Here is a 13,738-nt window from a genome sequence, read left to right as displayed (position 1 = left end):
GTGGCACAGGGCAAGCTGTCTCCTTATTTTGCTGCCTCCACACTGCCTGCCCCATTACTTCCACCAGCATCTCTCCCCCACCACCTGCAGTAGCTCAGGGAGACAAATTTAAGATGATCCTCCAATAATTAGATTTCATACATGGAAAATTATAATAAATTTATACGTTTTCCATTTGTAGAATCTAATTCTTGGTTGGGGGGGTCATCTTATATTCAGGGTCATTTTATATTTGAATAAAAGTGGACTATACTTTTGGTCAAAATAATAAATACCTAAAAATTAGAGGTGCACGGATATATCAGTCTGATATCGGATTGGCACCCATATAAAGAAAATTGTCTATCAGAAATTGGCCTTAAGTGGCCGATAATTGGGCCAGTAAATGCATGTGCATGCACACAGCCACAGCACAGCATATAGGCAGTGAAGACACAGCCAGCAGCTTGGAGAGCTGCCAGCTGGTAAGTCTGGTGTGGTAGAAGGGGAGGGGGAAGGGAAGGGGCATGGGTGGGAGGGAAGATCAAGGTCCCCACAGTGAGGGAGGGAGTGAGGCAGGGGCTGGGGCAAGTGCTGCACAGGCAAGACAGGCAGGCAGGCAACAGACCAGGGCTTTTCCAGGCGGCTCAGGGAGAGGGAGATGGCTCCCACTGCCATGCACAATTTGTCCACTGGCTCTGGCTACTACTTCTTCCACTTGTCTGGGAGGACATGGATGGGGGGTGCCGCTGGATCTGTGCAGGAGAAGGGGGCTGGGGCTGTTCCTGGCAGAGCCTGGGCCAGGCTGGGCATGGGGGGCGGTGCTACAGTGAATTTTGAGATGGCTACAACCCCCCCATCTCGTAGTCTTCTCCCAGTAATGCTGCCCCCTGTGCCCAGCCCAGGCTCCATTGGGAACAGCCCCAGCCCACCCCATGCCCTCCTGGACAAGCAGCAGGAGTAGTGGCTGGAGCTGGCAGATGAGCGGTGCATGGCAGTGGGAGCAGTCTCCCCCACCCCCCAACTCTGCCCAGACTAGCCCTGCTCAGTCGCCCTCCCGCTCGCCACAACTGGGTAGTGCTTGCCCCAGCACCTGCCTCACTCCCTCCCTCCCTCACTGCAGGGGTCTTGATCCACCCCTCTCCTTCCATCACACCAGACTTACCAGCTAGAGGGAGCTGTATTGGAAATTGGATCATATCAGCCAATATTCCTCCTTAACTATTGGCTATTGGTATCTGCCCCAAAAATCTCTATCGGTGCACCCCTATAGAAATTGTTTTAGTATATGTTTTACAAACTTAAAACCAGAAGTCATTTTATTTGAGAACTGCCAACAACTGAAACACTTTCCACTTCGAGTTTTTTTTATTTTCTTGCAAAAATATTTTAACATTTTTATGTGAGGAGAAACTCACAGTAAAAAAGAAATTAGAAAAGAGTATGGTAGAAACTATGGTTTCAACAGGAAAACATCCCTATGTATGTATCAACAAAAAGAAAACCAGTCCTTATATACATAAACTAATAGTTCTTTACACTACTTCAAAATACACAGTTCTACAAATAGTTTCGAATAACAGCAGGTGCACCTAAGGCAGTAGAGAGGAAAAAGACAAAAAGAATGGAAATTGTGGTGTATATACCTTTTGTCTTGTAGTAACAGTAACCCTTCCTTGTTTTTCAGCATATTATCTATGTAAGAGTTTATGAATTCTTAAAAGAATGGTATAATACATACAAACAATAATCTAGAAGTGTTTCTCAACTTTTTCAGACTCAAGGCACCCCTTATTGGACCCAAGGACTGCCTCTATAGCTTTGTGAACTGAGTGGCACCTAATTTCAAGAACTTATTTATATGTTACAGTGCTTACTACCTTGCAGGGAGACAGGACAAGAGGGATGGGGGGATTAGCCAGGCAGAGACAAACCTGATCCTCTGCTTATCCTCCAAAGGATCCCCAGGGTGCTACAGTTGGGAATCACTGATCCAAAAGAATATAAATTAAGTCTAGGATTCCAGTTTTCTTGCAACAGCTAAAAATGTTATTTCAAGCATCCAGCTGTACAGTACTGGATGTTTAGGAAAACATCTTCCATGTTACAGGGATGTTGATTGTAGCCATGTTGGTCTAACGGCATAGGCAGGCAAGGTTCTTTGGGTAAATGTAATATCTTTTATTAGGCCAACTGAGTAGTTGGAAAAAGTTCTTTGCAAGCTTTCAGGCACAAGCACCCTTCTTCAGGCACTGGGAGACTCTGCTGTGGTTCTGAGGTCTCCAAGGTAGGAAAGGAGCTAAAAGTGTGACAGGAGGTCAGAGAAAATGTAAATAGGTGGAATTTGTGAAAACAATGGGTAGAGAAGTGGGGGGGAGGTCAAAGGAGGAAATAATGGGTGAAGGAATGCAAAACATAAGCTTGGGAGACTTTGCTGTAGTAATGGGTTCTCCAAGGTATCAAAGAGGCAGTCCATGAAAAAGTAAATAGGTAGAATTTAGGATGTCAGTGGGTAGAAAAGGAGGAAGGACAGGCGAGGTGGGGAGGGGGTGTAGAAATGGTAAGTTCAGGCAGGTACCTGATGAATCAGATGTCAGGCAGGTGGTAATGTCTATATTAAGTCCATGATTTTTTGTATCCAGTAGATTTGTAAAGTGAAGTTTGTAGGCTCACCAAAAAAGGTGTTTTGTAAGTTCCTTTTGAGGATTAGGACTGAGAAATCAGAGAGGGAGTGATTGTCTTGTGAGAAGTGTGCACCCACAGATAATTGGATATTTTTTCTTTGATGGATTTTCGGTGTGTGTTCGTTCTGGTACACAGTTGTTATAGTCTTCTTACATATTTTCTATCAGGGCATTTGGGCTAGGGACAGACATTCAAAAAGCCTGAGCCTGAATAGATTCAGTCTAACCTGGCTAGGCTGAACCAGTTTGTAACCAGACAAACATTTTATCTGGACTGGGGGGAATTCAGGCACATGCCTGCAGTGGCTCAGGCTAGAAGCCAGAGGGCACTAGAGCAGCCCTCCCTTCTCTTCCACAGAGATGAGCTGAGGGGGACATGGCCAGGCCTCAGCAGGACCTCTGATTAGGGAGGTCTGCCTGCACCGTCCCAGGCTTTTCCCTACTTGCTGCTGAAGGGGCGGGAGTGTTGCCAGCCCCCAGCCAGCACTCTCAGGCAAGGCAGGTGTGCAGTGCATGCATCTGAAAAGCTCCATAGCATCAACAATCTCCCTCCCTGCTTCTTTTTATTGTCTGCAGCAAACTGACAGGTAAACAAACCAGCAGAGGGCTGATAAGTGTTTATCACTCCATCAGCAAAACAACAGCCTCTCTCCATTAGTTCAAACTCTTCTTAAATAGGTTACCACCTGACCTGTTGATCAGTTCCAAAAAGCCCTAAGCGGTCACTGTTCTGTCTGCCTATCCCAGTGAAATTGGATACAAACACACAGACTCCTCTCTGCATTAGCTAGCATACCACATGCATAGAGTCCATGGGGCTGGAGTCAGCACTGTGAGAGACTGGGGGGGGGTGGAATTCCTGCTTGACCAGTGACGGGGGTGCGCCAGCAGAAGCCAGGCAGGCCCTGCTCTATCTGCAGTCTCTGCTGCAGCTCCAGCCAGGGAGCAGAGGGAAAGGGCCAGCCCTGCTGTGGAACAGAGCAGAGGGAAAGGGCCAGCCCAGAGAGCATGCCAGGATGCTGGGGGAGTCTGGTTTATCTTAACTAGCAAGGAGTCTGGGACAAACATTGCATAAACTGGTTTGAGCCAAATCAGTTAAGTCTAATACTGCATTCAGCCAGGTTTCTCTCAGATTGGTTTCAGCCAGTTTTCAACCTGGTTTATGTGTACTGAACATCTGTTCTGTTACAGGTTTAAACCAGTTTCTGATCACGTAAACCGGTTTATGTATAATATCTGTCCGTAGCCTTGGTGCCCTGGATGAAATATTACATTTCTGGAGGTTCAGGTGTAAGATCCAGGAATAGTGATGGTGCTGTTGTGGGATGTGGTTATAGTGGGAGTGGTGGAGATGTGTTGGCAGGTTTTGCATTTCTTGTTCTGGAATGGTCTGGATTCATTTGGTGTGGTTTGGGTCATAGGGAGTTTTCTTCTGGTGATGAGGTTAGCAAGGTTTGGTGCTTGTTTGAAGGCTAGGATGGGTGGTCTGGAAAGATCTTTAAGAACTGGGTCTTCTTCTTGCCTGCCTAGAAAAAACATCTATCATTTATGCTCCTACAGAAATGTAGTCCTTTTTACCTCAATGTAAAATTCAGTATGTTTGAATCTAAAACAGTCATTTTTAAAACTGCCTAAACAATTAAAAGGCTAGAAACACATTAATAGAGTTACTGCCTTCTGTAGTGTTAGAATTATCAGGTCATGGCAGGAAGTTTTTCCATAACATGTTAACAGGTACACATTGTAAAACATATTCTGACTGAATATAATAGTTAAAAGTTATCTGACACTTAAAATCTGTTCATTTCCATTTCCTTAGGGATGTGAAGAGTATATTAAAATGTGGTTTGAAAACAACACTCTGTTCTTAATTGCAGTCAATATTGGGCTGTTAGTTGTACAGGTAAGAGTACTTAAAAAAAATACCAGTCTTGTAACATTCACAAAAATAAACTCAGTACTCTCTGGGCTTGGTCGTGCCCTGTTGAAATGACATAGGAATTTTTGCTTAACATTAAGGGGCATAAGAAGATAAATAATGGTGCCTTTAGAAGATAAATAATGTTGACTTCCTCATAGACCCTGATGCCCAGTATTAAATAGATCATTTGTATACATTATTTTATCCAACTTGTTACATTTATCTGCATTGGAGGGTGGGAAATCAGCAGAAGTCAGCTCTCAGAGGAAAGAAGCATTTCTTTGTTCTCTACTTGGTTAGCTGTTGGTAAAATGGGATTTATGACTGGGGCTCTTAAGACTAATATAATTATAGTAATAAGTGTCATTAATTGTGGAAGATTACCACTGTAGGTTCAAGAAAGATAGATCAACTTCTTAATCTTCTAATCAATAAGATTATTGTTGGAAAAGAAATGGGAAGTTGTGCAAGCTGTACATTAAGTGTACATAGATTTGATAAAGCTTATGATAGTATTAGAAGGGAGTCACTAGGTGCATCTACACATATGTTCTAGTGCAGAGTAGACAAATTAATTCTGCAGTAAAGTGTCACCATCTACACATGTGCAAATATTAGGGTGCAGGAAAATAACTCTGCCATAACATAGTACTGTTGGGGGCAGTACTGTCTTACGGTGGAGAAATTAACTGCAGTTTTACAGAGGGGTCATTTACTGCACTGAAATTCATGTATAGACAGTGACTGGGCAGCGGCCAGACTCCTGCCTGCCCCATAGCCACATGGCTCTGCAGGGTTAGCAGCTTTATGCCCCAGCCACCCCCCCCCCCCCCACTCCGCTGCCTGACGCTGCCTCTTGGCGTCTGGGGCTGACCCCTTGCTTCCCTGCCAACCCAGGCCTGCTCCACCCCAGCTAAAATTGCTGCTATCCTGGGCACATGTATAGACACTGTGCCCAGAAGCAGTTTACTCTGGCTCAAACAGCTCCACAGTTTATTGCTATGCCTTAAACTCATGTGTAGATGAGTAATCAATCATGGTGAGGTTTGGAATTCCCAAAAAGACTGGAATGCATTGCCAAGATGTGTATTGAAGACTAAGGGAGTTACCATTCCTTCAATTCTCATGTATTAGATCCAATAGAAATCAGCAATGGGCTCAAACAAGGGGATGCACTGTCACAGATCCTTTTCCATTTGATGCTTGACAAGATCACAAGAACCACTGCTGAAGAAGGAAAAGATCTGCAGTTAAACAGACTGCACCAGATATTTGTATATGCAGGTAGTACCTGCCTAAGAGAGGAAATGGAAATAGTACCAAGAAAAGAGAAAAAAAGAAAGAAACACCATCGATGATAGGAAGCCCAACTTCTTTGGGAATGTCAGCAAGACAAAAATACATGATCACATCCAGAAAAAAAATCTCAATATCACAGGAAGATAAGAACACAGAATGATAATGTGGAAGACATAGAGAAATGGAAATATTTAGAAACAGTGGGTGTCTATACTCGTAATCAAGGGTGCTCTGATGTGCTGTAATTACAGCGCGTCAGAGCAGACTTGATTAATTAAGTCTGCTAGAGCAGACTCACCTGTGCTCCAGCGGACTCCAGTGTCCCCATGCTGAAAAATGGTGGTGGGGGCATTTTAACTAAAGCAAGGGTGCAAATTATGGGGGAGCTCCGGGGGGGGAGGGGGAGTAAGCACCCAATAAGAGACGAGAGCCCCCTTTAAGATTTGAAAATCATAAACTGAGGGGGGGTCTCCAATTAGATTCCTCCTGCCAATGAACTAGTTTTTGTTTTGTTTTGGGTTTGTTTGTTTTTTTTTGGGGGGGGGGGTTGCAGACTCCCCCTCCCCCCCAAGAGTCAAAGTATAATTCAAACCCTGACTAAGGCTTGTCAAATGAGTTTTAATTGAAGCACCCATGCCACCATTTTTCAGCACGGGGACACTGATGCACATGATGCTCCAGGCACTTTAATTAGAGTAGTTTTCAGAGCTGCTGTAGTTAAAGCATCCCCTACCCACCACCTCCCACAGCATGTGTATAAGTGCCCAATAATCACAAAGGACAATCAAATAACTGAAGAAATCAAGGCAATCAGAGTCTCTCTAACAGTCTCCCCTCACACTTGGGGTCTCTCTAACTGTCGACAGGCTATCCTCTGTCACCTGGGTGCAGCCCCAGGTCCCTCCTCCGGCCCAAGCTCTGCAGGGCTCCTTAACCAAGCCCTGGGCACCCCCTACTTACCAGAACACCATCAGAAATGTGGGGCTGGGCTTAAGGCACCCTGATCCACCTTTTGCAGGGGTGGTAACTGGCCTGGTATTTCCTGGGGGCTCACATGCCATTAGGAGCCCCACCAGACCACCCTTCTCCAGTAAGGTGTAGTTTTACATTTTACCCAGAACAAGAGGTCACCTCCTCCCCATAGTCCCTGCCCTTACCTCCTGACTCTGGCCTGAGCAGCCTCTCAGACTAATGTTTTCACCTTCCTTCCTTGCAGCAAACTGCAGCCATCTTATATCCTTGGGCCAAAATGGCTGTCCTCATCAGGCACCTGGCTGCTGCGTGTTTGCTGCTCCTAAAGTGGCAGGCACCAAAGGTGACCTGCCACAATGATACAGTTGTTCAACCTGTCCTTTTATGTGGATGTGAATCCTGTACTCTGACAAAGGCAAATGGAAAAAGGTTGCAAGTGTCTGAAAACAAAGTACCAAGGAAAATATTTGGTGCAGTGCAAGAAAATGGAGAATGAAGGAGAAGACATAATCAAGAGCTTACAAAATGACTGAAGCAAGATCAGAGCACAGAAAATGAAATGGGCAAGGCATATCACAAAAAACAATGAGAGAAGGAGTGTGAGGTAGATTTTGGAAGCTGAGGTAGACCAAGGCAATGATGGGTAGAGAACATAAAAACTAATCTGGAAAGGATAGGCAAAGATGCAATAAAGTGGAAGGAAATTGCACAAGATAGGAGGAGATAGAAGGCTGTAGTTAAGGCAGTTATAGACCCCTGAAGCCTTTCAGGCCAGAGAAAGAGAGTAGGTGTTAAATTAGACAGGACAAAAATCACTAGACAAAAACTATTTAAAAGTTTCATAGATTTCATAGACATTAGGGCTGGAAGGGACCTCGAAAGATCGAGTCCAGTCCCCTGCCTGAGCTACAGGACATCAATTGGGGTCATAGGATCCCAGCAAGATAAGCACCCAAATTTCTCTTGAAGGCATTCAATGTAGGTGCTTGAACCACCTCCGGTAGCAGGCTATTCCAGACCTTGGGGGCGTGGACAGTGAAGAAATTCTTCATTATGTCCAGCCTGAAATGGTCTTGCAGGAGTTTATTAGACCTTGTCACCCCTTGGGGTGTTCTGGTGAACAATTGTTCCCCCAGATCCTGGTGAACACCCCTGATAAACTTATAGGTGGCCATCAGATCACCCCGAGCCTGCACTTTTCTGATTCTCTTTCTCTAGTCTGGGTGCATTATAGTCCTTCATGTTGTAGGGATGTACTATTATCTGAATTCTGCAGGAGGGAAATTGAGCCACGAAGAGGTTAAGGGCCCGCTCCAGATTGGGAAAGTAAGTACACCTAAACAGAACTACTGCTTAAATTACAGAAAGTGAACCCATATGGCCTAAATTCATTTGACATCTTCATTTTGAACTGCAGTATTCCCTAGGTGTACAGCAAAAGCTCTGTTATCTGGCACCCATGGGGAATGAGGTGGGGTGCCAGATAACCAAATACCCTGGTTACCTGAGAGGCATCTTTGCCTGGTCAGGTTGCTGCCCCTCCCACGGCATCCAGTGCACCAGCCTTTCACTCCCTGCTGGGGGACAGGGAAGGGGGCCCCACTCAGGCTGCTTTGCCCTGGGGCATGGCCCAAAGTTGGCAAAGTGGAACACTGCGAAACCCAAATTAGGGCCTCCGGTTTTGCTTTTGCCACATCAACCGGCATGCCAGTTAATAGAGCTTGCTGGTTAATAAAGTGCCAGATAACATGGCTTTTACTGTATATGCAGAAACAACTGTTTCTGAGCATCTAGATATATAGCTTGTATCTGAGCTCTACTGTGGTTCAGATACTAGGCCAAGTGGCACATAGGGTGCCTATACACATGCTCCTTTGTGTTCTAATTAGAAATACTTGATTAATCGAGTCTGCTCCACAATTTAATTAGAACACTCCAGCATTGCTGCAGTGTCATGTATATTAAACCCCTGAACATTTTAAAATGCCCATGGGGCTCTTTAGCTAAACCTTGTCAAATGAGGTTTAGATAAAGCATCCCACAGCCATTTTAAAACACTCAGGGGGTTAATGCAGTATCTCTTAACAGCTTTCATACCAATCCATAGTCATGTTTGCTCTTTAGGGATCAAAACCAAATTTGAGAACTTAATTTTGAAGTAACCTGTAGATCTGGGAACTTTTGATTATGGTGAGAGAACAGAACCTCTTGCACATGGATTAACCTATTTTTATTTTGACTTACTTTTATTCCAGCAGTCTTTCCTGCCCAGAGCAGGGGGGCTAGACCCAGTGATGTCATGAGTTCCCTTTCAGCCCTAAACATCTGTGAATACGTATGATGACGCGGCATTTTAATTAGAGCAGTTGCGCAGGAACTGCTCTGATTAAAACAGCCCCCCACCCCCTGAGCAAGTGTATAGGTAGCCATACATTCCATGAAGGAAACTGAAGAAACCTAATATGCCTGGTGTGTCTGGAGCATTCCTAACACATACCAACAGTATGGAGTTCAATACAAAGTACTAGAGCTAAGGTCACATTCAAAACCAAGAACACAGGATGTGGGGGTTCTCTCCAGCTTTCCTACAGCATGTTTATGGTTAAAATACTTTTAAGACCTGGTTCTAGGCCTTCCTTTCACTTTTCAGTCGCTCACTTCCCAGAAAACAGTCTGTACAGAGTAGCACTCTATCAAAACTGTGATCCTGGGCAGCCATGAATACAAGGCCCTGTCTACACTTCACATTTATACCATAATTCACATGTTAATTGCAGCATAAATGGCAAGGCCACTACAGCCGCATCCAATTTAAGTGCCACAAAACATCAAATCAACAATAAAAATATTCTTTATAAAAATGTTCATTATGAAAGCTGGCTTTCATTGCACCTTAAATTGAATGTGTAGCAGGTCTCAGGCTAGGGCCAACAAGCAGCTGATTTTTGGCTCTAGCCACAAACCACGTCAGGGTCTTGAACCAGTGACCTTATCAGCTAGAGCCTGACAAGGAGCTCACCAGGGTCTCAAACTGGCCACAGTGTGGTCCCTGGCCATAGCCTGGTCCCTGGTTCTGGATCTGAAAGGGTCCCTGGTTCTGGATCTGAAAGTGCTCAGCTTTTGGCTTGCCATTGCTGGGTTCTGGCTTGCCAGTGCTTTTGGCTTGCCCAGGCTCCTCCTGCACTGGGAAGTAGAAAGGGTGCACGTTGGATCTGATTCCCAGTCCCAAAATTGCAACTCCTGCTATGTGTGGCAGCAGGCCCAATTGTATGGATCAGATCCCATTGTACCTGTAAATGAACATGTGTCAAAGACCAAGAGTCACAGGGCCAGAACAAGTGCAAGCAAGGGCTTTTTGACTGGTATTTTAGTGATTAGGGCACTCAGCTGGAGGTAGGGGAGGGAATCCTAGATACCAGTCTTGGCTCCCTGCACTGTCTATGCATTCTACCTTAGTCTTTGAATAACTTTTAAACAAAACCTTGAGCAAGCAGCTATCACTGTAATTTTTAATGCTTCTTTCTTCCTTTTTTTCAGATTCTCTTGTTCATTTTAGCTGTATGTCTGTCCAGAAACATCAAGAAGAAGAAAATTTGCCCACAGAGTTAATATTTTTGTTGGTTTTGTTATATGACATGGCATTTTTGATGATTGTTTAATACATCTGAAGACCCTTTAAAGTCAGTAGAATTATACCTGTTCAATCTAAGGAATTTTGGACTAAGCCTTAAAATGCCATAATTGCCAAGCTATATTATATTTTATATTTAGATACATAATTAGTCTTGCTTATAGTCTTGGACAGTGGTTGGCAGCCTTTTCCAGCAGCGGATAGGAATGGCCCAGCTCAGAGCCAGTGCTAAGAACCATCCACTGCTGCTACTTCTGTCCCCTGCCTGACTGCAACAGGGCTAATGGAGAGTTCCCCATCACTTGGCCATCCAGCTGCCTGGCCACAGTGCAGCACAGTACAACACAAGTGAAGCCCTTGCTGCCAAACACTACCAAAGCCCTAGCTCTGTGGCCTGATCCAGTAGCCCATGGGCCATAAATTGTCAACCCCTGGTCTTGGGTATAACATTTATTGAAGACGTATGCATAATGAAGTACTGAGTGAGCATTCTGTTTCACTGAATATTGGCTCTTTAAAACAACCTTTGAAAGAATACTGGCTCAGCAAATGGTTGTATAACGGAACCACAGATATTCATCAGTCTATTCAAAATCTAATAACTTGGTGTCTGACAAAATCTACCAGTTTTCTTTTTATTATGATGTTCTGAAAAATCCTCCTGTCACAGATTACCCAGGGAAGCACTTACTTGGGATCCCGAACATTTAGGAGGAAGAAAGGATGTGAAAACATGCTCAGAGGCAGATTAATTCACAGGCTCTTTATCATAAAGTACTTTGAACTTGCACTATGGCATATACAGATCATGTAACTATAAGTTACAGTTACTCTCTTTTTTCAAAAAGATCAAATCTGAGCAGGTTCTAATTATACTTATACCAAGTTTCTTATAGTTTCCTGAAGGGAACTGAATCCCTTCAACTCCTGGCATCTTGCAGTAGTCGTCATTTCATATCTTATTCTGGGCCCTATAATCCTCGAAATGTTAATCAAATTCAATGGAGGGCTTTTCCTAAAAGCTTAATTCAAATTCTGCAGATTGGTAGTTCGGGGTAATTCTGTGGAAATCAATGGAGTTACTCCAGTGTAAAACTAACAGAAAAGGGGAATGGGTCCATACTCTGTAAAGCACAATTCGAGGCTAGTGCAAGTGAGCTGGCTTCTAGTCTGAATTCTTTAAAAAAAAACCCTACCACTCATCCTTCTACAAACCCAGAAAAGACTGCCTAACATAAATGTGCCAGGGAGAAATTAGAGTGCAAAGTCTTATTAAAACTGAGTCAGAGTTTCTAACTCTTTAAATAAATCAACCAAATTTTTCTTCTATATTCAAATAAAGATTGTTTTGTCTTCAAGAAAAAAATCAGTAACCAATATTCTTGTGTTTTCTTTAATGGAACTAATTACATTAACATATCAGCACAGTGATCTCATGGTAACTTAAAATAAAGGGCAAATTTTTCCTTTCTTTAAAAAACACACTTAAATCTCAGTTATGTTAAACATACATACAGACAGTCTGACACGATGCTTTGATCTTAGATCCTAAGGAATTTATCCTTTACGACAATAAGGTGATTAGAAAAGTCTGTCTTATTCAGTATTTTGGAAGCCTGAGTCCCACCATGAATTTTGTCTTCGAAGTAATAAGAGTTTGTATTTTAATTTTCCTTTAACATATTTTCTCTCAGTAAAAAAACTGTAAAACTTCATATCATCATACATAAAAGTAGCAAATACATAGTGGAAATGATTTGCTGTGGGGGAGACTGCAGTAGAACATTTTAACACACTTAAGGCCTTCTCTACATATTGTATCTATTATGCAATGATCTTGTTAACAGCACAGTAAATTTAGACACGGCACACATACAAATTAACTATGGGGCCTTAAAAAGGTCCAACCAACTATAAAATTATTGCTCAAAAATGGGTAATAACTTTATAGCTGGTTTCTGTCCAGCTTTAATTTGTATGTGTAGGCAGTCTTCGGCTGGAAGACTCAACCACAATTTCTCAACCTTTCCAGTCTCCCAGTCATGGGTTGTTCCACACACCCCCAGGACTAAGAGATCACAGCTGTGCCTCAAGGCAGCTGGGTCTGAGTCCCGCACCTGATAGGACTCTGTCTCACCTGCACCACACACATGGGTTGTATCTAATGTGCAATCCCACAATCATGCCTCCTACCATGTATGTGTGGCATGTCAGGAGGTACAATTGTGTGGATTGTACATTAGATCTCATGGTGTCTTTACCTGCGCTTTTAGAGGGGCGTTAAGATATACACAGCCAAGTATTTCCAGTATAGGACTTGTGAAGAACATGAAATACTTTCTTGAAATGCTTTAATCTGTCAATAAAAATGAATGGTTTTCACATGCAGCAACACTTTCAAAATCTGTAACTGCTGGAGCAATAAAAATGTTTTAAGACAAGTATTGTCCTTCTATATAAAAATATTTTAAAGCCTGTTTAATTTTAACTAGCGCTTTTTAAAAGTTGAACAGCGTTGGCAATCCTCATTGTTTTACCATAGATGGTAATGGTATTTGGTTTATTACTTAAAAGTTCCAGCTTCTAGAGATAAATAATATGAAGAAAATTGCATCTTTAATTAGCAACGATTTTTTTGCTTTCATGGCTGCACAGAAGAACTTGGAAATGTGATCTACAGGTATAAATGACACCAACAAAAACCTCTAACATGCATTGTTTCAAAATGTTATGAACTTTAGGTCAATCTCACAGTTTTTTGATGCATCCAAATGCTTGGAATTGCCAGTACTCTTAAGTGGGGAAAGCACTCACAGGTATATATTTATATCTTTTTAGTCTACGCGTTCCGGTAACTTCAAATCAGGGGCACAATCTGTTGGTATGTTTTTATTACTTGTTACAAGCGTAAGGTGATCTGTGCCCTGTAATCTACGTTAATAAACTCAGTGGGTCAAAATAGAAATTGTGAGAAGGGATCTATAGCAGTGCATGGCTCTTTTTAGCTTGTAAATGTTTTGATATTGTGATTGTGATACGGAGTAGCTAAATCTTAATTCTAACCAAACTACACTGCAGATTTTATTCAAAAGGTATGAAATGAATGGGGATAAAAGGATCCCACTGGGTAGAGACACAGCAGCAATCCACTTCAAGACCTCTGAGTTACCCATCTCTGTTGTAGGGGTGAGGGAAAAGAGATGGAATTATACTTATCTGTACCCATATGGACTGATTGTCAGTGGCTGTATA

At 43.0% G+C, this 13,738-nt stretch overlaps 1 protein-coding gene across 1 annotated transcript in view; it reads left to right on the top strand.

The window, feature by feature from the left end:
• Positions 1-11,997, top strand: part of TSPAN19 (tetraspanin 19) — a 34,446-nt gene extending 22,449 nt beyond the window's left edge. The window contains exons 8-9 of the mRNA XM_090042637.1: positions 4,483-4,566; positions 10,393-11,997. Coding sequence (XP_089898763.1) covers positions 4,483-4,566; positions 10,393-10,464 — 156 coding nt within the window. The 3' untranslated portion in view covers positions 10,465-11,997. The remainder of the gene's footprint in view (positions 1-4,482; positions 4,567-10,392) is intronic.
• Positions 11,998-13,738: the final 1,741 nt, after the last annotated feature.

This window comes from Crocodylus siamensis, chromosome 4 (genome assembly GCF_052110815.1).
Source record: "Crocodylus siamensis isolate JL-2025a chromosome 4, ASM5211081v1, whole genome shotgun sequence".
NCBI lineage: Eukaryota > Metazoa > Chordata > Crocodylia > Crocodylidae > Crocodylus > Crocodylus siamensis.
The sequence above is the reverse complement of the archived record's forward strand: the minus strand, read 5'-3'. Positions and strand labels throughout refer to the sequence as shown.